General features: G+C 44.0%; 1 protein-coding gene across 4 annotated transcripts in view; it reads right to left on the minus strand.

Moving 5' to 3' along the window:
• GRID1 (glutamate ionotropic receptor delta type subunit 1) overlaps window positions 1-26456 on the minus strand; it is a 680463-nt gene that overhangs the window by 31560 nt on the left and 622447 nt on the right. For all 4 annotated transcript variants that reach the window (XM_043925576.1, XM_043925575.1, XM_043925578.1 and 1 more), the window contains one exon: window positions 14801-14996. In XM_043925576.1, coding sequence (XP_043781511.1) covers window positions 14801-14996 — 196 coding nt within the window. The remainder of the gene's footprint in view (window positions 1-14800; window positions 14997-26456) is intronic.

Below are 26456 nucleotides of genomic sequence, written 5' to 3' on the forward strand. Positions count from 1 at the left end.
ACCATCTCTTCAATTTTCTCAAACGCACCAAAATTCATGAATTTTGCCTAATGTAGGCCAAGGAAAAAGTGAGTTGAAGAAAAAGTGATTTTTTCTCCATTCAGTCCCCAGAAAAATAAATAAAAATAAAGTCAAAATACATACATATATATATATATATATATATATATATATATATATATATGAAAAGAAAGAGACAGAAATTTTTATAAATCACAAAAGAGGATTTTAGAAAAGTAGAAAAATACCAATTTATAAAAAGACTTTTCCTACTAAAGATAAATCCACAAGGATTTAATGGGAAAAAAAAACACAACACTGAAGCCTGAGTATTCTTTTGATCCCCAAGATAGAATGTAATTTATTCAAAGCTGTGCTTCTGGCAATACTCAGTAATATTTTGTCCAGAGCTTTAAATGTTTATATCCTTTTTTGACACCATGTTTCTACTTTTGAGAATTTGACTTCAGGAAATAAATATAGTAACTGAACAACCATTAGGCAATAAGGTGTTCATTATAGTGTTATTTGTAATTTGTGAAAAATTGTAATAGACCCAAATAATACTCAAGAAGGAAATGCTTAATTTTACATATATTTGATGAAATATTAAGTAGCCACTAAAATGGTTTTTAAAGTTTTACAAAAGTGTTAGAAAGTGCAGGATAAAATATATTTTCTCTAACATCATAATTATGCAAAATATTTACAAATATTTGAAAAGACTTCCCAGAAATACAAGAGTTCCTAGAGCCTTGTTTAGGTGGTTGAAAAATATACATTTGATTGGTTCTTTTCTGTTTGTTTTTAGAAATATTCTAACCTTTTAAAAATGGTGATATTTATTTAAATGATATATATTTTCAAATTATAAATGTGTAATCTAAGATTTCCTTTCAAAACCTCTTATTTTAAATGTTGGCATGGATTGGGAGATATTTAATCTAAGTGCCCTTGGAATTGGGTTGGACCACAGATTTAAAGGGGCTTCCCTTGTGGCTCAGCTGGTAAAGAATCTGCCTGCAATGCGGGAGATCTGGGTTCGATCCCTGGGTTGGGAAGATCCCCTGGAGAAGAAAACGGCTACCCACTCCAGTATTCTTGCCTGGAAAATTCCATGGACAGAGGGACCTGGTGGGCTACAGTCCATGGGGTTGCAAAGAGTCGGTCATGACTGAACGACTAACACTTTCACTTCACAGACTTAAATCATGTGAAAAAGGCTCAAGTGTTATTACAAGGTCAAGACACTCAGAACTCAGCCAGAGACCCAGAGAAGGGGTTCTGCAGACAGCAGCTGTTAAACAACGAAAATACCACTGCCGTCCTTCTCCTACAAGGAAACTATACATTTAGTAGAAATAAAAATGGGTTTTGTTCTCATGGTATTCCACTCTTCTTTCTGCCTCTCTGGTTTCCCTTATTTTTTCTGTGTATTTTATTTCCTGTTTGTCAGTTTTCTCTCACATTCTCACATTTGTGTTTTCAAAACTGAAAAAGAATTGAGGAATCTGGATTGTAAAATGTAGGTACATGACAGGACTACCTTAGGAAGCTTTCCTAACCTCACTAAGCAGAATAAATACCTGATTTCTGTTCTCCTACCCTTTTCCACACTAACTCACAGCCATTTTTTCATCCTTCAGAACTCAATAGGGATACTTTGGGGAAAAAAAAAACTAAGTCCAATGCTCTATATTCTGAACTCTATGCTAATGAAAACACAGCAAATAAAAGTTCATGGAATTCAGCTAAAACAGTGCTTAGAGGGAAATGTATAGCTTTAAATACTTGTATTGGGCTTCCCTGGTGGCTCAGTAGTAAAAGAGTACACCTGCAATGCAGGGGACATGCAGAAGATGTGGGTTCAATCTCTGGGTTAGGAAAATCCCCTGGAGGAGGAAATGGCAACCCACTCCAGCATTCTTGCCTGGAAAATCCCATGGACAGAGGAGCCTGGTGAACTAGAATACACGGGGTCGAAAAAGAATTGGACACGACTTAGCCACTAAACAACAACAAATACTTGTATTAGGAAAAAAAACAGAAGTAAAGTCAATGATCTAAGTTTCACCACTACAAAGACAGAAGATGTAAAAGCAAATTGAAACCAAAATAAACAGATGTAAGGAAAAAAATTGCAAAGGAAAAACAATGGTAAAGAATCTTCCTGCCAATGCAGGAGAGGCAGGAGGCTGGTTCGACCCCCGGTTCATAAAGATCCCCTGGAGTAGGAAATGGCAACCTACGCCAGTCTTCTTACCTGGAGAATCCCATGGACAAAGAAGCCTGGCAGGCTACAGTCCATGGTCCCAAAGAGTCAGACACGACTGAGCATCTGAGCATGAAATGGAGCAGGACCATATGGTCCTTGCCTCTCCACCATGTCCTCTGTATGCCTCTTGCCTGTGGAAAACTTTAGTCAAAAAATAAGTTTAATCAGAGAAGTGAGAAATGCTGAAACAAAGGAAGACAGTCAAAGGAGACTAAGTAATAATAATGTAGTCATTATGAATAGTCAAGGACCTTTAGTTCTTTCTCAAGGACTGTAAATAACATTCTGAGCCATATCCTGTAAGTTGTTGTATAGATACCAAAACACCAGGTGGAGAAGTTAACTACACGATGACCAGACTATACCTAGGACAAGAGCTGCCACAATTCCGAGAACTGACTGCAAATAAATGGGAACAAATGGACCCCGAAACTGACTATGAACTGTATCTAAAACAACCAAGATGATGCCAGTCAGACCACTGATGACCAATTTGAAGATGATTGTTAGAGATGACTGCTGTTTCTGCATGTAGCCTGCTCTCCACTGTCTATAAAAGCTCTCACCCCCTGCTCCTCAGGGGTGGGGGAGTCAGCCTTTGGACGGATGTCTGCCACCCTCCCCGCCGCCAGTTGCTGACATCGGAAATAAAGCAAACTTTCCTTTCCACCAACCTGGCCTGTTTACTGGCTTTTGAGTGATGAGCAGCCAGACACCCCCATGCATACCTTTCGGTAACAAGCACAGACACAAGAAAAAAAAAATTACCAAAAATGTGAATCAATGATATGAAAACTGAGAAAAGTCAATAATATCAAAAGTTGATGTTTTAAAAGGAAAAACTATGTTTACATATTTAAAAACTCAATAGTGTAAGGTTACAACTTTCCCTCCAAATATCTATAGATTCAATGTAATAACTATCAAAAATCTCAAGTTTTCTTAAGGAAATTGACAGGATGGTTATAAAATTTAAATGGACATGCAGAAGTTCTAGAACTCTCCAAATAATCTTAGTTGAAAGCACAGTCTGATTTAAAGAATTATTATAAAGCTATAGTGATTAAGACTTTTTATTAGCAAAAGAATAGATATATAGATCAATGCAACAGAATAGAGAATCTAGAAACAGACCAACACATATGTCCAATTGATTTTCAATCAAAGCATCTAGTCATTTGTTAATTAAATATAAGTCATTTAAATAAATGGTGTAAGAACATGTAAATATAATCTGTGGCTTCCCAGGTGGCTCAGTGGTAAAGAATCCTCCCACCATGCAGGAGACATGGGTTTGATCCCTGGGTCAGAAGATCCCCTGGAGGAAATGGCGACCCACTCCAGTATTCTTGCCTGGAAAATCCCATGGACAGAAGAGTCTGGTTGGCTACAGTCCATAGGGTCACAAAGGGTCAGACATGACTGACTGGCTGAACAAGCACTCACGCACCAGAAATTCAAGTGCATCATGTGCTCAGTCACACAGCTGTGACCAACTCTTTGCAACCCCATGGACTGTAGCCTGCCAGGCTCCTCTGCCCATGGGATTTTCTAGGCCAGGATACTGAAATAGGTAGTCATCCCCTACTCTAGGGGATCTTCCTGACCCAGGAATGGAACCCATGTCTCTTATGTCTCCTGCATTGGCAGGCTGGGTCTTTACCACTAGCACCACATGGAAAGCTCACCAGAAATTCATAACTGGTTGCTGTTGAGGTCAGGGGGAGAAGTTTCTAAAAGGTAACATGAGAAAACTTTTGAAGATGATGGAAATGTTCTACACAGTTGGCCACCTGTATCTGCGGGTTCTGCACTGTGAATTCAACCACTGTGTATGATAAAAAATATAAAAAAACAATTCCAGAAAATTCCAAAAAGAAAAACTTGAATTTGTTGCTTGTTGGCACTGATTTGCATTTCATTTACATTGTATTTACAACTATTTACATAGCATTTACATTGTATTAGGTATTGTAAGTAACCTTATAATGACTGATGATTATTTAAAGCATATAGGAGGATGCTTGCAGTTATATGCAAACACTACCCATTTTATATAAGGGACTTGAATATCCATGAATTTTGGTATCTGCAGTGTCTTGGAACAAATCCCCCTCATATACTGAAGGATGACCATATCTTGTTTTGGAGTGGTGATTACACAGTTGTATGCATTAGTCTTAAACCCATGAAATAATCACTTAATATACGTGAGTTTTACTGTTTGTCAGTTATACCTCATAAAAAGACTAAGTGCTATTTGTCTTCATATTTTTATCATGCTCTTTTTCTAATATATAGTAGGTGCTAAGGCAACTTGCTGACATCTACTGAACGTCAACTGTAGCACTGTTGTCCCCACTGGACACTGTATCAGAAGTGGAACCACTTCTGCACTGGTAAACACAACTAATCTGGGCAGGCTTGTCTTGGTCTCACAGGTAGCCCAGAGAGGTGAATTCTCTTGACCAAAGCCACCGATTAAATTTGGTGGAAAGTGGAACTTAAATTTACATCTCCAAGCTCTTAAATGGAAACTATTCAAATTACATGTCTTGAATGGATGAATAAGCGAATAAATGAAGGGACAAAGAGATCATTGAACTTGCAAAAAGGATATAGTGCCTTTTGAACAAGTGCAAAAGAATAGAGATGGATGATTATCCAATGTGAGTGTCTGAGAAGAATGAGGCATCTGGAATCCCCAATATGCATTGACTTGGTAGCAGGAAAAGGACAAAATGTGTGTCTTGGGGCCTGCCAACAAGGCCTATTGCTGCTAAGAGAGTTGTTGGTTTCCACCGTACAGGGTTGCCTAGTTTGTATCAGCCCTTTTTGTTGCAGCTGGTGGGGGGGGAAGGGAGTGGGGTCAGACCTGCATCAAGGGTCCCCTTCATTGACTTGACAAAATCTTCCTGATCACTGAACCCAGCATCTCCCAAACACAAAGAAGTGTCATCCCAGATAAGCCTCTTCCTGCTCCTCTATAACGACATCCAATATGCCATGGAACCAGGATGCTTCCTCACATCTCTTCTTCCAAATGTGGTGCATCAAAATTCCTGACCCTCCCATGGAAGACTGTAGGACTTCTAGGGACCACCTTTTCTGCCATAAGGGATGGTCCCTGGCACTCAGTGGGGAGTGTACACAATGAGAGCATCCCCTGTCACAAAGCAGAGAGCCCCAGGGAAGAAATAAAGGCAGGTGTTGATGGGTGATACCCACACGCAATCTGGCGCCAGGGCAAGCATTAGATCAGTGTGGAAATAAATAAGATTTGTGAGCCCGTTTTCTTCCTGCATTTGCATTCACACTTTATGACCTCAGCGATATTTACTGAGTGGAAAAAAACCACCTTCTGTTACGACTGCTCGACTCCACAGTGACTTCCCTCAGACAGATACTATCTCCAGCCACAGGGTCTGAAACTGGCTACTTGTCTATTTATTCAAAGAGCCCAATGAGCTGTGAAGATTGACATTTAAACTATTAAACTATATTCTATTTGACAATGCTATTAAATATTAGGTCTGATTTATGGAAAGACTTAATAAATTGGCAGCCTGGGTCAGCCCTGACACTGCATAGAAACTGTGTTATGGCTGGATGTTACTTGAGAGAGTTGATCAAGCTCAAGAAAAATAAAGTCTCACCGACAACATTTAAAGTCTGATTTCATGTGACATAGTTATTATCATATAAATTCAAACCACTTGCCAGCTCAATTCTGCACCCCAGAGTTTCTCTAATTGATATTTTTAATAATTGGGAAATCAAAAGATACAATTGCAGACCTAAATAACCTCTGCTATGTCACATGGAAAGAGAGGTAAGGCTTTTAAACATGGCAGCCAGCCATATATCTTGCTGCTTGGGTTAAAAGAGGAAGGGAAATAGAATCACAAGTAAACAGTATGCAAGGAGGGTGCGGACACATTGGTTATGGAAATGGGATGTAACCCTACAGCAAGAGGCAAAGTTGGAGTGAGATATGACTGTACTGTGGCTTACTCACATCTGTGTGACCTTGAACAAGCCACTTAATCTCCCTGAGGGTCAGTCCCCTTTCTACATGATGGAGATAATGACAATCAAGTAGTTCTGTTTAGGATGGAAAGAATAATATATGTAGATCATCTGGCAGAGTGCCTGGTACATAGAGACTGCTCAACAGATTTCAGGGGGGAATTGGGCCAGGCCAGGAGTGAGGCTGGGTCCAGGGTAGTGAGGGCGAAGTCTGTGTGCCACCAGAGTTAGGCCTGAAAAGGACAAGAAAGGACGCAGCCTGTATGCTACTAGATGGTGTGGAACTAGGTGCCTATATGCTGTTAGACGATGTAAAGTCAGAGGAGGACTACCTCCTAGATGTGCTCATGCATTCTTAGATGATACAGAGCTTAGATGATGAGCTACTGGATATGTCTATGAGCTATCAAATGACACTAACCTTCAGGAAATATCCCTGAAGCAGCCATTGCTCTGGACTAGGGATCCTCAAAACTTTTTCTATAAAAGGCCAGATAATAAATATTTTAGGCTTTGGAGACCACATGGCCACAACTACTCAGCTGTATTTAAGTAGCAGAAAAGCGGCGGTAGACACAGTGTAAACAATCGAGTGTGTGTTCCAATAAAACTTTATTTGTAAAAGCAAGTGATAGGCCAGATTCAGCCCATGGATCATAGTTTGTAGACACTTTCCTGACAAGTGCAGGTGGCTGAGGGAAATGAAAGCAGTCTCTCTTTGCTCACCAAGGATCAACAGAATCTCTTTCCTAACAGGTGGGTATTGAGCCTGAAAGCAACCATAAAGCTATTTCCCTCATCCCGCCCATCAAGGAATTCACAGAGGGTAACCTGCTCACTGATGGCACCAACTACACGGCCAATTTATGTGTTTCTGGTCAGTCCAACAACAAACAGCTGACTCATTCAGGGACAATCCAGTATTTATTGAGAATTAATGGGCGCCAGGCAGGTTTGCTCTAAAAACTGCACACTGTAGACTTTCAATAAATAAATAGAACTTCTCTCCCCTTCCAAATTCCTTTCTGCTCTCTTCACCAGGGCCCAGAAAGGGCTGCCTCCTCCTTATCTGAGTGATGGCTGGCATAAAAGAATAGGTCACAGTAGCGGGGGCAACTATGACATAATTCCTTTCTCTGGTTCTGATACTGTGCAAAAGTGATCACCTCTTGCTAAGCAATTTCCCACCTAAATTGGTTTCAAGTCATTAAAAGCTGCAGCACTCCCAAGGAAAAAAAAATAATAGCAGCTCTCCGAGGTTACTCACAATATCAAGCTCCTTGACTTTAGCAGCAATTAGACATTGTTCCACTACCAAGCACTCTCTGGAAATGGACCCAGGTCACCAATGAGTAACTTGAAATTAGAAGTGGGAGCATCCTCCTTTTGTGAAGGCAGTTTCCTCTGTAATTCCTTGGGGGCATCCAGTTCTCACCTTTGTCAGGCTGCCTGCACTGCACTCAACCGAGTTCTGTCTGGGATTTGGAGAAGTCCCGCCTCCCTGAATACCAAGACCACACTCATATTTCCAAGGATGCTGGATTTTTCCTTATAGTTTCTAGATTCAAGATATGACCCTCACTCAGGGCATAACCCTACCCAGTCTAGTCTGCCAAGGACCAGGGATTCATAAGGCATTTGAAGGCATGGTCTGGGGGATCAAGGTCAGTTCCATAAGGGCAGGAGACAGAAAGAGTTTCAGATAAGCATGTAGGCACAGTAGCCACCCAAACAGGCACTTGTAGAAGGAGGGTTTGAGAATGAATCTGAGTACTTCTTGCAGTGAAAAAATGCAGTGCACTCTACTTTCTGAAAGTACTATAAACTCACTTATATGACACCAGTTATAAAACCCTTAACATTTGCCTAGTGCTGACAGGTAGTTTTTTTGTTGTTGTTTTTTTTTTTTCCTTAAAGATCCAAATGCAATAGGGAGATTTGTGACCCCCAAGGCTGGCTTGGGGTTTATAAAAGGAAGGTATCATAAAAGCAACACATCCTCTGTATTGGAAAAATACTAGATTCTGTACCATGAAGCTTTAGGCATTTATAGACAATCTCTTATTTGCATCTTCCACCACTTATTTTTTAACATTTTTTTAAATTCATGAGTAAGACCCTAAATATCACCAGAGGTTGATGTAAATAGGATGATGGGAAGATGCCTCTCTAAGGACACATTTTCAGATTTATTGTGCTCCAGAGGGCTTTATTGGTGGTGTCTGCCTTCTTGATGTACTCCAGGAGTGAGAGTAGGCATGTACCTGGGCGCCTGCAAGGAGAGGAGGAGGGTGGTGTGGTCTGGGAGCCGAACTCTGCCTGGCTAGCCTGGAATTATTTATCTAAAAAATATAGGTAGGTGCAAAGAATAATATTAATTGTGAACCTTGGTTCATAATGAGAAATAAAAGATAAAAACAAAAAACCTGTGACTGTAAAGCTAACACTGACCCTGACTTCCATCCAATAATATACTTCTCTCCCTCGTCTTGCTCTGCCTCTCCCATCTGTAGTAACCACTACCCTGAGTCTTATATTTTACTCTTACTTTGGATGTATGTATACCTGTGTTTTATACATTATTCCAAAGAATGCTCAAACTACCGCACAATTGTACTCATCTCACATGTTAATAAAGTAATGCTCAAAATTCTCCAAGCCAGGCTTCAGCAATACAGAACCATGAACTTCCACATGTTCAAGCTGACTTTAGAAAAGGCAGAGGAACGAGAGATCAAATTGCCAACATCTGCTGGATCATCGAAATAGCAAGAGACTTCCAGAAAAATATCTATTTCTGCTTTATTGACTATGTCAAAGCCTTTGACTGTGTGGATCACAATATACTGGAAAATTCTGAAAGAGATGGGAATACCAGACCACCTGAGCTGCCTCTTGAGAAACCTGTATGCAGGTCAGGAAGCAACAGTTAGAACTGGACATGGAACAACAGACTGGTTCCAAATAGGAAAAGGAGTACATCAAGGCTGTATATTGTCACTCTGCTTATTTAACTTATATGCAGAGTACATCATGAGAAATGCTGGGCTGGAGGAAGCACCAGCTGGAATCAAGATTGCCAGGAGAAATATCAATAACCTCAGATATGCAGATGATACCACCCTTATGGCAGAAAGTGAAGAACTAAAGAGCCTCTTGATGAAAGTGAAAGAGGAGAGTGAAAAAGTTGGCTTAGAGCTCAACATTCAGAAAACTAAGATCATGGCATCCAGTCCCATCACTTCATGGCAAACAGATGGTAAAACAGTGGAAACAGTGGCTGACTTTATTTTGGGGGGCTCCAAAATCACTGCAGATGGTGATTGCAGCCATGAAATTAAAAGACACTTACTCCTTGGAAGGAAAGTTATGACCAACCTAGACAGCATATTAAAAAAGCAGAGACATTACTTTGCCAACAAAGGTCCATCTAGTTGAGGCTATGGTTTTTCCAGTGGTCATGTATGGATGTGAGAGTTGGACTATAAAGAAGGCTGAGTGCTGAAGAATTGATGCTTTTGAACTGTGGTGTTGGAGAAGACTCTTGAGAGTCCCTTGGACTGCAAGGAGATCCAACCAGTCCTTCCTAAAGGAGATCAGTCCTGGGTGTTCATTGGAAGGACTGATGCTGAAGCTGAAACTCCAATACTTTGGCCACCTGATGCTAAGAGCTGACTCATTTGAAAAGACCCTGATGCTGGGAAAGATTGAGGGCAGGAGGAGAAGGGCTCGACAGAGAATGAGATGGTTGGATGGCATCACTGACTCAATGGATATGGGTTTGGGTGGACTCCGGGAGTTGGTGATAGACAGGAAGGCCTGGTGTGCTGTGGTTCATGGGGTCGCAAAGAGTCGGACATGACTGAGTGACTGAACTGAACTGAAGTGGTTGCTATGTTGACTGTTATTTTCTATCAGTTGACCCATGTGAAATTGCCTTTCATATTCTTCTTTTGGGCTTCTCTCATAGCTCAGCTGGTAAATGCTGAGCTCTGTTAGCTCAGCTCCTGCAATGCGAGAGACCTAGGTTTGATCCCTGAGTTGGGAAGATCCCCTGGAGAAAGGAATGGCTACCTGCTCCAGTATTCTGGCCCAGATAATTCCATGGACAGGGGAACCTGTAGTCCATGGGGTCGCAGAGCGTCAGACACAGCTGAGCGGCTGTTACTTTCACTCTTCTTTACTCAATATTTATTCAGCTAACATGCTGAAGCTGAAACTCCAATGCTTTGGCCACCTCATGCGAAGAGTTGACTCATTGGAAAAGACCCTGATGCTGGGAGGGATTGGGGCAGGGGGAGAAGGGGACGACAGAGGATGAGATGGCTGGATGGCATCACTGACTCGATGGACATGGGTTTGAGTAAACTCCGGGAGTTGGTGATGGACAGGGAGGCCTGGCGTGCTGTGATTCATGGGGTCGCAAAGAGTCGGACACGACTGAGCAACTGAACTGAACTGAACCGAAGATTCACCCACACTGTTACATGAAGCTGTGGTTTAGTCCTTTCACTGCAGGTCTTACTTATTTTTATTTTTTTCCATTTATTTTTATTAGTTGGAGGCTAATTACTTTACAGTATTGTAGTGGTTTTTGCCATACATTGACATGAATCAGCCTTGGATTTACATGTATTACCCATCCCGATCCCTCCTCCCACCTCACTCTCCACCCGATCCCTATGGGTCTTCCCAGTGCACCAGCCCCGAGCACTTGTCTCATGCATCCAACCTGGGCTGGTGATCTGTTTCACCCTAGATAATATACATATGTTTCAATGTTGTTCTCTCAAAACATCCAACTCTTGCCTTCTCCCACAGAGTCCAAAAGTCTGTTCTGTACAGACATTTCTCCAAAGAAGACATACAGATGGCTAACAAACACATGAAAAGATGCTCAACATCACTCATTATCAGAGAAATGCAAATCAAAACCACAATGAGGTACCATTACACGCCAGTCAGGATGGCTGCTATCCAAAAGTCTACAAGCAATAAATGCTGGAGAGGGTGTGGAGAAAAGGGAACCCTCTTACACTGTTGGTGGGAATGCAAACTAGTACAGCCGCTATGGAGAACAGTGTGGAGATTTCTTAAAAAACTGGAAATAGAACTGCCATGTGACCCAGCAATCCCACTTCTGGGCATACACACCGAGGAAACCAGATCTGAAAGAGACACATGCACCCCAATGTTCATCGCAGCACTGTTTATAATAGCCAGGACACGGAAGCAACCTAGATGCCCATCAGCAGACGAATGGATAAGGAAGCTGTGGTACATATACCCCATGGAATATTACTCAGCCATTGAAAAGAATCATTTGAATCAGTTCTAATGAGATGGATGAAACTGGAGCCCATTATACAGAGTGAAGTAAGCCAGAAAGATAAAGACCAATATAGTACACTAACGCACATATATGGAATTTAGAAAGATGGTAATGATAACCCTATATGCAAAACAGAAAAAGAGACACACATGTCTTACTTATTTTTAAATTTGTTAATGCTCATTTGGACTGCTTCCAGAACCCTGGCTCTATAAGCAATGCTACCATGGCCTTTCCTGTGTCTGAGGTGCTACAGAAGTTTGTTTGGGATGGATACATAGGAGTGGAATTGTTAGGTCAGTGGGTATGAAAAACTCCACTTTCTAAGAGAATGACAATTTGTTCCCAAAGTGGCAGTACTGAGTACACTCCCACCAGCAATTAGCCACCTGTTACTCAATCCTCTCCACCACCTCTCCTTTGGGGCAAGTCTAATTGATATAAAGTGATATATCTTTATGGTCTTGATTTTCATTTTCTGGAAACACTAATGACTTTGAACATTTCTTCACATGATTACTGACCATATTTGGTACCTCTTCTGTGAAAGTCCTGTACAAGTCTTTTGCTCATTTTTCTATTAAATTGTTTGAACTTTCCTTATTCATTTGTAAAAGTTTTTCATGTAATATCCATACAGGATATTAATCCTATATTGGCTGCATACATTGTTAATATTCACTCCCAGTGTGTGACCTGCCTTTTTATTTTCTTTATAAAGTATCTTGTAACGAACAGAAGTTTGATAAAGTCAAAAGCTGTATCTTTTCTTTTAGAAGTTCTTTTTGTAGCCTTGTTGCAATGAATCTTCATAAGCATCCAGTTTGGATGGGAGTATTGGCTCTCTATGAGAGACAAAGAAAGCAGAGAAGGGAAACTCAAAGGACATTTGGCTCAAGTCTTACATTCATAAAAGGCCTTAAATCAACTTTGTATTCATTATCCGCAAATGAGGTCACCTACAGCCACAAAGATCCACTGTCAGGGATGAAAGAAGACCCAGCAGCTCGAGGTGAGAGCACCATATTTCTTTGTGCACGAGGACATAAGAAGTTTTAATAAACCTTGTGAGCATAGGACTAGCACATCTATGCTGCATTCTATTATTTTTGTTATGATATCACTTGGTTAAATATAAACATTCCAAATCTACCACAATGTGTTCTTTTAAATGTTTCAAGTGTTTAAAGAGACCCCCCAAATGGGAAATTGGCCAAGATTCTCTTAACATCTAGGGGTTTGACAAGAAGACTGGGGCTTTCAATGTAAACATCATTGGTGAGCTGTGGAACTGGGATTCACACCCAAATGTGCCAGGCTTCAGAGCCCAGACACTCTCTGTTGCTTAACTTTGCTAAACAACAGGGAGAAGCCACCCCAAGCTGACTGCCCTGTGGGCATGCAGACCACAGGGACTCCTACACCACACAGAGCCCTGCCTCATGACACTATGCCAGGAGCTAGGCCCTACTGCTTCTGAAGCAAGACTCAGGCTCTGCCTCTCTCCCTGGACCCATTCTTGAGAGGGGTTGGCAAACTACTGAGGGCTTTTCTCATCATGAAGAGCAAGGTGGTAGACTCTAGAGGCCTTGAAACTTTCTGCAGCCTCCCCCTTATACCCACTGCCCTCTGCAGTAAGGCCAGGGTGTGTGAGTGCATGCTCAGCCATGTCAAACTCTTTGTGACTCCATGGACTGTAGCCCATCAGGCTCCTCTGTCAATGGGATTTCCCAGGCAAGAATACTAGAGGGGGTTGCCATTTCCTCATCCAGGGGATCTTCCAGACCCAGGAATCAGACCTGTGCCTTTTGTATCTCCTGCATTTGGAGGCGGATTCTTTACAACTGCACCACCTGGGAAATCCACAGTAAATCCAAGGGATTGCCAAATGACCGGGGATGTAGAACACAGATGTGAGCATGAGTGTGTGAATATGTGTGAGCATTAGTGTGTGTGTGTGTGTGTGTGTAGTGGGAGCATGTGCATGAGTGACTATGTGTGAGAGCCTGTAGGAATGCTCTGCAGAGGTAGCATTGATGGGTAGGGAAATGTAAGACACGCTGAGGCAGGCTGGATGAGTGTATGCATGCATGTGCATGTGTGTGTGTGAATGCATGTGAATGTGTGAAGATTCTGCAGAAATGGTGGGTCAGAGTGAATAGAGAACAGAAGGGAAGAGATGCTGAGCAAGATGGGCTGGACAGAGAGGTCTACCCAGAGAAACAGTAGTGTTGGCCACTGTGCACATCTTTCCTGCATTGTTCACTAATGACCAAGAGTAAGCAGCCTCTGTACATGAGGGTCACTGAGAAGAAGGTGCCCCCACCTGAAACATCCTTATGACACCTGCCTTCATCACACCATGACCTTCACGTGTTCTGCAGCACGTGGCGGATAAACACCAAACCCCTCAGTCTGGAACCTCAGGCATGAGAATCCAATGAGGACTGTGACCCATGCTGATTCCCATCTGCATAATGGGATAATCATAATTAATTTGAGCCACTGTGAAAACTCACTGAAACAAATTAGCAAAGTCTAACCCGTTTCTGAAGAATGGGCTCATCTTTTCCTGCCCATCCTCTCTCTGGCTTGGGCTCTTCCCATGCGGTGCTCCCTCAGTTCCACCCCTGCCCCCATTCAGTCTCCATGCTGGGCTTGCTGTCCTTAGCACCATCTCCCAAGCACACCTCTGCTCCACAGCATGGTCCCACATGGTGCCCACCCTTCCCTGAACCCTGCCCCCACTTCCTCTCCCTCTCCCCTGGTCCTCTGTGTCTGCTTTTATTGAGTGTTCTTACTTGGGGTGGGCAGACCCCTCTGTACCACCATCCTATGAACCCAGGAAGAGGGAGATCCAGGTCTTGGGCTTAACCTCCCTGCCCTTCCCTGATCTGCTGGAAACTCAGAAGGGCCTTAAGTTTCCCTTCTGCCAGCTCCTTTGCATCTCCTGCCAAAATTGGGCATCTACCTGAAGAATGTGTGCCTCTTTACCCACATGTTGATGAGAAATGCCTATCGACGCTGCTGAAGATGGGTCACCCTGCAGGTGACAGGGATACTCAAAGAGATGCCTCTGGGAGGGTGTTTCCTACCCCAAGGATGACCGTCCTTATGGCTCCTGTCCCAGCACACACATGCCTGGGTGGCCAGCTCCCACCTACCTTCCTGATGCCTTCCGAAGGACTGGACACACAGTTGTCAGCCCCTCCATTCTTGCTGATGGTCCGCCAGAGCTCAGCAAACGTGCTGTCTTGCTCCAGAGGGTTGGTGCCCTTGGCTCGGAAGTACTCGTACACAGCAGAATCCCGGACAGTGCCGTAAGACATCTCCACTTGCTTGGACAGGTCCTGGAACGTCCTGAAATAAAATATGGATGTGAAACATGGGTACATGGGGCACCCTGTGGGGATACACACAAAGTCCGCCTGAGGTTGGAGCCAGGTGTGGCCCACTGTCCTCACCCATCACTCCCAAACCCCAGCGGCATGAGTCCCAAGGCCTGGAACATGACTTGCCAGGATCTCATTCTATCCAAGTTACTTTTCTTCACTGTAGATTAATTCAGTAAGGCTGTTAAATGCCTAAAACCAGGTGCTGTGCTGAGCCACTGAGCCTGAGAGACAAAAGGATGAATAAGACATGAATCCTGTCCTCAAGATGCTTAGAGTTTAACTGTAGAAACACATAGACAGACCATCATAACAGAAGAGTCATGGCAACACCGGAGGCTGTACACTGAAGGTCTCCAACTCAAATGCCTACAAAGGCACAGGAAAGAGAAACATCACGGCAAGACCAACGACAGTGACTGGTTTCTGACACCCAGAGCTGGTGTATCGTGGACACACACTCAGAGACTGTGACCATGAAGAGGCATGTCTCCTCCAAAGCTTGCAACTGTTCTGGAATTCCACCCAACTGTTGCCTTCCAAGCATCTGCCCTTATTGCCAAATTCAGACTTAAATTGCAGAAAGTAGGGAAAACCAACAGACCATTCAAAGAAAGTGATAGTGAAGCCGCTTAGTCGTGTCCGACTCTGTGACCCCACAGACTGTAACCTATCAGGCTCCTCTGACCATGGGATTTTCCAGGCAAGAATGCTGGAGTGGATTGCCATTTCCTTCTCTAGGGGATCTTCCTGACTCGGGGATTGAACCCAGGTCTCCTGCATTGTAGGCATCTGAGCCATCAGGGAAGCCATTCAGGTATGACCTAAATCATATCCCTTACGATTATATAGTGGAAGTGACAAATAGATTCAAGGGATTAAATCTGATAAACAGAGTGCCTGAAGAACTATGGACAGAGGTCTGTGATACTGTAGATGAGGCACTGATCAAGATCATCCCCAAGAAAAAGAAAAGCAAAATGGCAAAATGGTTGTCTGAGGAGGCCTTACCGTAAGCTTTCATAATAGCTACGAAAAGAAGAGAAGTGAAAGGCAAAGGAGAAAAGGAAAGATATACGCATTTGAATGCAGAGTTCCAAAGAATAACAAGAAGATATAATAAAGCCTTCCTCAGTGATCAATGCAAAGAAATAGAGAAAAACAATAGAAGGGGAAAGACTAGTGATCTCTTCAAGAAAATTAGAGATACAAAGGGAACTTTTCATGCAAAGATGGGCACAATAAAGGACAGAAATGGTATGGACCGAACAGAAGGAGAAGATGTTAAGAAGAGGTGGCAAGAATACACAGAAGAACTATACAAAAAAGATCTTCATGGGCCAGACAACCAGGATGGTGTGATCACTCACCTAGAGCCAGACATCCTGGAATGAGAAGTCAAGTGGGCCTTAGGAAGTATCACTATGAACAAAGCTAGTGGAGGTGATGGAATTCCAGTTGAGCTATTGCAAATCCTGAAAGATGATGCTGTGAAAGTGCTACACTGAATATATCAGCAAATTTGGAAAACTCAGCAGTGGCCACAGGACTGGAAAAGGTCAGTTTTCATTCCAATCCCAAAGAAAGGCAATGCCAAAGAATGTTCAAACCACCACACAATTGCACTTATCTCATACACTAGCAAAGTAATGCTCAAAATTCTCCAAGCCAGACTTCAACAGTATGTCAACTGTGAAATTTCAGATGTTCAAGCTGGATTTAGAAAAGGCAGAGGAAACAGAGATCAAATTGCCAACATCTGTTCGATCATCGATAAAGCAAGAGAGTTCCAGAAAAACACCTATATCTGCTTTATTGACTATGCCAAAGCCTTTGACTGTATGGATCACAACAAACTGCGGAAAATTCTTAAAGAGATGGGAATAACAGACCACCTAACCTGCCTCCAGAGAAATCTGTATGCAGGTCAAGAAGCAACAGTTAGAACTGGACATGGAACAACAGACAGGTTCCATTTCAGGAAAGGAGTACGTCAAGGCTGTATATTGTCACCCTGCTTATTTAACTTATATGCAGAGTACATCATGAGAAATGCTGGGCTGGATGAAGCACAATCTGGAATCAAGATTGCTGGGAGAAATATTAACAACCTCAGATATGCAGATGACACCACCCTTATGGCAGAAAGTGAATAAGAACTAAAGAGCCTCTTGATGAAAGTGAAAGAGGAGAGTTTAAAAGTTGGCTTAAAGCTCAACATTCAGAAAGCTAAGATCATGGCATCTGGTCCCATCACTTCATGGCAAATAGATGGGGAAACAGTGGAAACAGTGACAGACTTTATTTTTTGGGCTCCAAAATCACTGCAGATGTTGACTGCAGCCATGGAATTAAAAGACGCTTACTCCTTGGGAGAAAAGTTATGACCAACCTAGACAGCATATTAAAAAGCAGAGACATTACTTTGCCAACAAAGGTCCATCTAGTCAAAGCTATGGTGTTTCCAGTAGTCATGTATGGATGTGAGAGTCGGACTCCAAAGAAAGCTGAGCACTGAAGAATTGATGCTGTGGTGTTGGAAAAGACTCTTGAGAGTCCCTTGCACTGCAAGGAGATCCAACCAGTCAGTCCTAAAAGAAATCAGTCCTGAATATTCATTGGAAGGACTGATGCTCAAGCTGAAACTCCAATACTTTGGCTACCTGATGCGAAGAACTGACTCACTGGAAAAGACCCTGATGCTGGGAAAGATTGAAGGCGGGAGGAGAAGGGGACGACAGAGGATGAGATGGTTAGATGGCATCTCCGACTCAGTGGACATGAGTTTGCGTAAACTCCTGGAGTTGGTGATGGACAGGGAAGCCTGCTGTGCTGCAGTCCATGGGGCTGCAAAGAGTCGGACACGGCTGAGCGACTGAACTGAACTGACTGAACAACTGAACTGAAGCCTCTCCCCCTAATTTGTTTTTGAATAAAGAAAGGAGTCTGGGTTTGTATATGAGCTTTCTTGACTCTGGAGTGTTGAAGGTTATTCAAATGGTGGTGAAGATAAACCAAAGCACTTCTGAGAGCCTCCATCTGTTGTCCATGGAGGAGAAGCAAGTAGCTCAGGCCAGGTCCACGATGTAGGGAGCAGGTGCATCAGGAAGGTCCATTAGCAATCCAGGAGCACAAGACTGAGCTGTGCCTTCTTTGGAGTAGGGAGCAAGAGTCAGATCAGGGACGACCAACTGGCATAAAGGTTTCATTTGACACAAGAGGAGCAGTACCTGATTCAATGTGCCGATAGGATAGAATTGCAAAAAAAACATAAAGCTTACTGATGAACCAGTCTCTCTCTTCAGGCTCCAACTGGATCTCTCGTTGTTTATTTCTCTTCTGGAAATCTGTCTCTCCTTTTTATCAACCAGAATCATCATCCCCACCACTCACTGAGTCACTGTTTCCACGAAAAGACCCAATCATTTCAACCTGATCCACACAACCCTCCATCTTCTGAGCTCATCTTCAGCTATTGCACCTGCGTCCACAGACCCCAGGGGTAAGGCTAAAATGAGAAATTCCACAGGATCACCATTTGCGGCACCAGACCACAGAACTCCCTCTGCCTGGAATCCCTTTATCTTACTCATCCACCTGATACACTTCTGCAAACCCCTTGAAGTTCCAGCAGCTGCCTTTCCCTATGGGAAGACATCAGCGTCCCTCAGCTCCCTGGCCATCTCTATACCCTGTGTGGCTTCTATGGCAGTAAGAGCTCACCATGACTACAGGGAAAAACACAGCAGAGTACGTAATGCACAGGCTCTGAGTCCAGTTACTTGCCTTGCCTCTCAATCCCATCCCACTAACACAGAGCCCTCTGTTGGTTAGCTGACCTCCCTGAGCCTCAGTTTCCAAATCTTTAAATAAAAAAAAAAACAAAAAAAAAAACCCACCAGGGTTAGAAGTAGAGCCCATGGCAGAGGTTGCTGTGAAGATGAAATGAGGTGATACGTGTTCAGTTCTTAGAGCAGCGACTGATGTAAACTCAGTGGCCGGTCACTAGTAGCAGGTATTCTGTGCTATTATTATGGGTCGGGGTCCTCAGTATGTGTGTGTTTTGTCACTCAGTCATGTCCGACACTTTGCAACCCTTTGAACTGTAGCCCACCAGGCTCCTTTGTCCGTGGGATTTTTCAGGCAAGGATACTGAAGTGGGTTGCCAATTCCTTCTCCAGAGGTCCTTCCTGACCCAGGGATCGAAACTGTGTCTCCTGCATTGCAGGCAGATTCTTTACCTGCTGAGCCATTAGGGGTCTTCAGTAGACAGAGCCAAAGCAGCTCCGTATTTGCATCCTCAGCACTAGACCCAGGGCTGCAGCCAGCCTGCACAGGCTGCACACGGAGAAGCCAGCAACGTAGCTAGCTTTCTCCTGTTCTGGAGATACCCTCCATGGAATTCCTTCAGGCCAAGCTACATGGCCCAGAAACAGAGTTCTGTATTCGTTTCAATACATTACAGATGAAAGAAAACATAAAATAACAAATTCGATGAAGAAATCTTTCTAATTATTGTTCATTATTTTTATCTAATTGAAGCAAGATGTTCCTTTGCTTGAAGGGCCCCAAGGGTTGTAACTCTGTCGTAATTTGCCTGTAATGAAAGGAAGGGGGATCTTTTTTTTTTCCCGCATTTTTTATTTTTCTCATGGTAATACAAACAAACACAAGGCTTTGATGAATGGGAAACATCAGGATGAATTACACAGTTGATTCTAAATACTGGAACTGCTCTAAATTACTGCAGTTTCCATGAGCCTAGAATGGATGTGTAACTGCCAAGGAGTTCAGCACTACTGTTTCATCCCCACATTTGAAATGGAGATTTCCTCTCTCCTCTTGGTATTTATTCATGACGGTGCCCCTGGTCAGAGGCTCAGGGAGCAGTTCTGGAATACAAGCAGGCAGCCCAAATGCTAATGGCTTCATGTCCATTTCTGTCCCCATAAAGGTCATTGTTGCCATCCCAAAACACCACTGCCATCTTTGCTGAACCAGCCCCATGGCCTCCATCCCTCACCACTCATAGCCATGGGTCTGTATACAGGGATCTAGTCCCCATCTTTACCCACCTTTAATGAACGTTCCCTCTTTCAAGGAAAATTTCCAAGCTCACTAACACATGGTAGGTACTACCATCATATTTCAGAGTGAATAAACCTAACCTATCTAAGGCTCTTTGGCGGAGAAGGCAATGGAACCCCACTCCAGTACTCTTGCCTGGAAAATCCCATGGATGGAGGAGCCTAGTAGGCTACAGTCCATGGGGTCACTAAGAGTTGGACACGACTGAGCAACTTCACTTTCACTTTTCACTTTTGTACACTGGAGAAGGAGATGGCAACCCACTCCAGTGTTCTTGCCTGGAGAGTCCCAGGGACTGAGGAGCCTGGTGGGCAGCCGTCTATGGGGTCGCACAGAGTGGGACACAACTGAAGCGACTTAGCAGCAGCAGCAGCAGCAAGGCTCTTTGGAGGCTTGCAAAAGAGCCCAACTAATCATGGGCCCAAACTGCCATCACCCAGGGGCACTCACCCTCTTGTCCAAGGGCACAGCTTTGGAAGGGACATGGAAGGAAAGAATAAAGAAGAGCCAGCCAGCCAGGGTCCAAGTCAACAGTCAGCAGAAGACAGATGTTCACATCCAATAGGACTCCCATCCAAACTAGCAAGGAAGGCTTAACTGGAGAAGGCTCCAGGAGCAACTCACTTAATCTAGCATGTTTGCCAAATCAGTCTCTTCAGCCACAACTGCTAGAAAGTGTCCAAGCACCCCCACCACAGAGAGATGAAGGAGATCTTCCTTTCACAGGTGGTGTCTCTCTAAACCCAAATCATGAATGATGCAACTGGCTGAAGTCATTCAACCACATGCCCCAACCACAGTTAACTAGTTAGTTAGTGGGTGCTTGGTAAAGCACAGAGGCAAGGCAAGTATGGTGGGCATCCTCAAGGGGTTCATAGTGATGGGTGATGAGTGGTTAGAAAAGTAAACCAATAGTAACTAAACAATGTGAGAAGTACTAGGAGAAAGCTGCTGCATGAAGGGTCTTGGAAGCAAAGAGGGGCAGCACCTAGCCCATTGGCCAGAGCTAAAGAAAGGATTTCTAGAAGAGTTAAGTCTGCCTGGGTATGCACTGACTAAGTGTCCCGTGGAGGCACGCACATTTAAGCACCTGAGTCTCAGCTCTGTGCTTGGCTGTCTGTCTCCTTACTTCACCTTTTTATTCATGATGAGGGTTATAATCTTCCCTCAGCAGAGCTTAGCCTCTCTTCCAGGCTTTCCATTGAGCCAATATCTTTTACTTAGTTGTACCCTACTGAAGATCCCCTGGAGAAGGAAATGGCAACCCACTCCAGCATTCTTGCCTGCGAAATCCCACGGGCAGAGGAGCTGGGCAGGCTACACAGTCCATGGGGTTGCAAAGAATCAAGACAATTTTGCAACCAAACAACAACAACAAAACCTTATTGAAACTGGGGGGTGGGACCAATAGAGCTGTTTCTCTGTCCTGGACTGCTAGTTTGGGGGTCTTCTCTAGCTGCAAGCATAGCTGACTCCTATGAGCACATCAGACTGTCTTACAAAAGCACTCTGTCAGCATCCCTTGCCTCTGAGAGCAGTTTCCTCCAATTGAACCAGGCACCTTCTGAAAGTCCCACACTGTCTCCTTCAGCTGTGGCCAAGGACAGTCTACCCAGACCAGCACCACCTCCCTTCCGCCCCTTACCCTTCTCATAAATCAATCTTACTATTTCCGAGATACATTTTCATTAACAAAGAGATAAATGTGTTTGCAGCATGAAAAAAATCAATAATACAGAATGTATAAATACAACTTTGCATGTTACAGAAATATTTACATTGGCAATGGAGATAAATATACTTGCAACAAGAGGAGAATCAATATACAGTATATGTAGAACAGATTCCAACAACTATGAGGTTGCCATCATCACAGGCCTGATAAATCTCCTCCTTAAGGAGAAAAGGAAGGGGACTTCCCTGGCAGTCCAGAATGCAGCAGGCACAGGTTCCATCCCTGGTAGGGAACTAAGATCCCGTATGCCACAATTCAGCCAAAAAGAAAAAGAGACAGAAAGAGAGAAAAGGAAGTAATGGACTGACCCCAAAGTCACAGGAGGGTGGGGAGGCTCATTCTTGTAAACTGAAGCTGTCGTAACTACAGCCCACAGATGCCTCTACCATCATTTCAGCAGCCCTGCTTTTTCTCTCTCGTTTCTGGCTCTGCAAAAGAGGATGCTGCACAAATGAGTTAGGAGCGCATGGTCAGGCTTCCACAGCCAGCCTCCAGGACCTTGGGTAGTAGTGCTGCCCATTTCCCTGCCCTTCCTGAGTTTCTTCCCCAGGGCACCCCTGGGCTTTGGGTGTCTCTGATCCTTCTCCTATGCAGAGGCTCCCACTGAGGCTGTGTCACATTCCCCATTCTCTCCACCCCAAACCTGGGTACTTCAAGGTGAACAGAACTTCAGGTGAAGGCGAAGACACTCCAAGATGCTTCTCAACCTTGGGCTCTGAAAGGCATCTCAAGGTCTTTAGTCTTTCATTCATACAATGGAAAAAAAATAATAACCTATTTCCTGAGCATATACTATCAAGCACTGTTGTAGGTCTAAAGCTATGAGCAGCACAAAGCTCCCACTCTCATGGAGTCGGCATGAAGGCAGGCAGACAGAGAAGCACATGTATGAACCACAAACACAAACCCCAACCATTACGAAATGCTGGACTCGGCAAGCTTTCCGGGAAGGGACCGAGTGCATGCAGGCAGGCAGTAAGGGCCACACACCACTCTGCTGTACGTCCCTTGGTTTTGTGTTTTTTTTGGAACACTATAAAAAAAAGTTTCAGAAAAAGAAAAACAATCTTAGCCTGCAGGCTGCTGGAAAATAGACTGCCAGCCGGATGTGGCCCAAGGGGGCATCATCAGCTGACCCCCATTGTCATGTTTCCAGTGATGAAAAGTGCTACGAAGAGTCATAAAGCAGAGTAAGGATTACAGAAAATGATGGAGGAAGTGATTTTATGCAGTAGGCAGGGGGCTGTTTTAGCCATCGGAGTTGACATCGAGGGCGTGTGTTCCTTCGTTATCTTTTCTTGGGTTGGTCTGGGAGGAGGTGTGAGGAGAGACTGCTGAGGGCAGGGCTGAGACCTGGAGAAGCTGTGCTTCTGAGAAGCAGAGACCGGCAGGCTCAGAGCTCATCAGTATCTCTTCCCTGGAGACCCTCTGAGAGGCTGGAGCAGGCAATGCTGGCTATTGCATGGGGCTCCTTGGTATGGAAAGGCTATGGTCTGAGTGACTGCAGATCAGTGCCCCAGCTCAGGAAACTGTCAGGTTAACACCAATGAGGACACTCAGTGACCCACCAGGACAAGAGCCGTGTGGCAGGAAAAGGCATCCTTGCAGGACACAGGAGGCCAGGAGAGGGTCTAGGAAGGAGAGGTGGGGGTGGGTGTACTGGGTACTCAGCTGATGTGTGCTCACTCCCTCCTGCAATCTTCCTCCACATTCTCTTCTCTCTAATCCCATTTCTTAGATTACAATTGAAATTCAAAGATGCCTAAAACATGCTAAGAAAAAAAAAAAACACTTGATGCTTTTGTATACAGTATATTTCCATTCTTGTCAAAAGTAACCACTAATAAATGGAAGTAAACATCAGGATGAAAATAGGAGGAATAGGCACTGAACTGTAGGGAGATATCCACTTTTTACAAATGTGTTTCTGTAAAGTTTGCATTTTTTATGATGCAAAAACATAATAAACATGTGTGATCTGAATGATTTAACAGATCCTCCTGCTGCCAAGTGTCAGCTCTGAGACTTGGAAATCTAGCTGCGTGCTATCCTGCGTCCTCCACGTCCGCTCGCTCTGCCAATTGCCCCCGCAGCCAAGATCCACTTGGAAGAGAGGGGCCTCTCTCCTGCCCTTGAACGCAGGCCCTGCAGTCTTTAGGGAGCAGGGGAGTCCAAGGGGCTCTGGGAGTTGAATCTTCCATCCCCAGAGTAAGACCAACATGTCAGGATTGACCCCAGGGAGTCTGAGCCATCCTGGGCATCCAGGGCCCATCAGAACCAAAGTGGGCTGGAGTTTCCCTTATTAGAACACCTTCTGTTTGGATTCTCCCAAGCCCAGGTTCCCTTGGCTGCCAAAGCAGACCAGGGTGGCCAGACAAGAGTTTTTGAAAGAAGGGTATATGCCTCATACGTGCTTCCCACATCTACAAGAAACACCCCAAATCCTCACATATCTTGAAAGGTCACACATGATCTGGACTCAAGAGCTCTGCTCTCACCATACAGGCTGCCCTGCCTTCCTGCCTTGGGGGTTCGCAGCTGTGTGATACGCTCTTCCTCCACATCTCTAATCAGCTCATTCCCTCAGTGCTCTGGGAACATCAGACATCACCTTCTTCATGAGACCTCTGCTGACAACCCTCCGTAAAACTGTTATTCAGTCGCTCAGTTGTGTCTGACTCTTTACGACCCCATGGACCACAGCACACCAGGCTTCCCTGTCCTTCACTATCTCCTGGAGTTTGCTCAAACTCACACTCATTGAGTCGATGATGCCATCCAACCGTCTCATCCTCTGTTGCCACCTTCTCCAAATATCACCTTCTTTAAATAATATGAAAACAAAGAAATATACACCAGGCTGTTTCATGGCAGTTCTCCCCCTAGAATGGAATTGTCCGGTTTATTGCATTGTCAACAGTGCCTACACCTGCATGGCCAATTATCCTAGTTTGTACAGAACAGAGAGGTTTCCTGGGATATAGGACTTTCAGTACTAAAACCAGGGAAGTTCCAGCCAAATTGTGGTAGTTTTCCCCGCCTCTACCTACAATAGTGCCTGGCACATGCTCCAATAAACATGGGCTATTATGTGCATGAATACTACATTAATGAATTAGCCTTCTTCTCACTTTCCAATCACCTAGGTTGGATATTCTGTTGGAAAGGTCTTGGGTTATCTTTTCAGGATAAGCATAGGTCATTCATCTGAGGAGAAGTGAGCATAGCAACAGCCTGGGAGGACTGAATAGAAGAACTGAAGCCCTAGGCTGGGGGGCCCAGCACAGAGCTACATAGTTAGAGCCAAGCCAGGAACAAATCACCAAGAAGCCCAGGGATCAGCCCAGGCTGTCCATAGGCTTCCTTCTCAGGGTCTTGAAGCTTCAAGATCAAGTTTCCTTGTGGATCCGATGGAAATCAGCATTGACTGAGTCTCCTCTGGGGTCTGCATCCCGAGCAGCTGCTGTCTTTATTCCCAGCTCCCACATTCCTCCCGCTCAGCGGGATCCCCACCAGGCAGCAATCCCACCATGCCAAGAACATGGCTGGCTCCCAGCTCTCCACACCAGCAAATATTTGCTGCCACAAATCAATACAAAAGTAGGATGCACCATTAAGCTTTAATATATCAGTGCTAGGGCTCTTAATACATTATGAGGCTGTCATAAATGTGACTGAAATGCAAATCAGAGCAGCAGCCCTCCAGGAGGGTGTGAAGGTGCCTCCACCACCTCCTGGCACTGCCTGCGTCCCCTGTGCTCCAGAGAAACAGCCTGAGTCTCCTCTCTCCCTGTTGCCTTTTGTTTTCACCCTCCTCGCCTCCCTCTTCTCCTTCTTTCCAAATGTCTGACTGAGCCCCTCTATTATGTCAGCTTCCCTGGCAGGCAGTCACTTGATATGCTAGAAGAAAGCTATAATGTTAACTTTCAGACACTGAACTGAGACTTCATTGGCATTGCTTCATTTCACCTTGGCCACAATTTCATAAAGTTATTATTATCCCTCCATTTTACAGATGAAGAAATCAAGGCTCAAGGAGATTAAGTAACAGAAGCAGCAAAGAGAAGAGCCATCTCCCCACTCAGGACTGGCTTGATCCAAAACCCACATATTCGAATGCCATCCTATAGCAATGTTAGGAAGCCCAAAGCTAAGTGGGGAGAATTAGCAAGTAAGCAGGTGATCAAAAATATCATGCAGGATATACTGCTAGAAATAAGCTCAGAGTCATTAGAACAGGGATGACTGGGATGTTGAAGCTATCCCAGCTTGGCAGAAGAGAGATTGAGGGTGGAGATAAGGACACAGGGTTAGAAGGAAAGGCGGGGGTTAAGCTGAGACTTAAAAAGCGGAAATTAACATAGAAAGGGACTAAAAGGTGAAAAGGTGATCTTACTTTCAAACCATGGATGTCTTGAGAGCAAGACCTTCTGGGAACTACTAACGTTTACTATAAGGGAGCAGAAACGATAAGTAATTAGGAAGCACTAAGGATAGGATTGAGGAAATAATTACTCATAAAATACTTATAAGCTAATATAATGGACTATGCCAAAGCCTTTGACTGTGTGAATCACCACAAACTGTGGAAAATTCTGAAAGAGA

This window comes from Cervus elaphus, chromosome 15 (assembly GCF_910594005.1).
Source record: "Cervus elaphus chromosome 15, mCerEla1.1, whole genome shotgun sequence".
In the NCBI taxonomy this organism is placed as follows: Eukaryota; Metazoa; Chordata; class Mammalia; order Artiodactyla; family Cervidae; genus Cervus; species Cervus elaphus.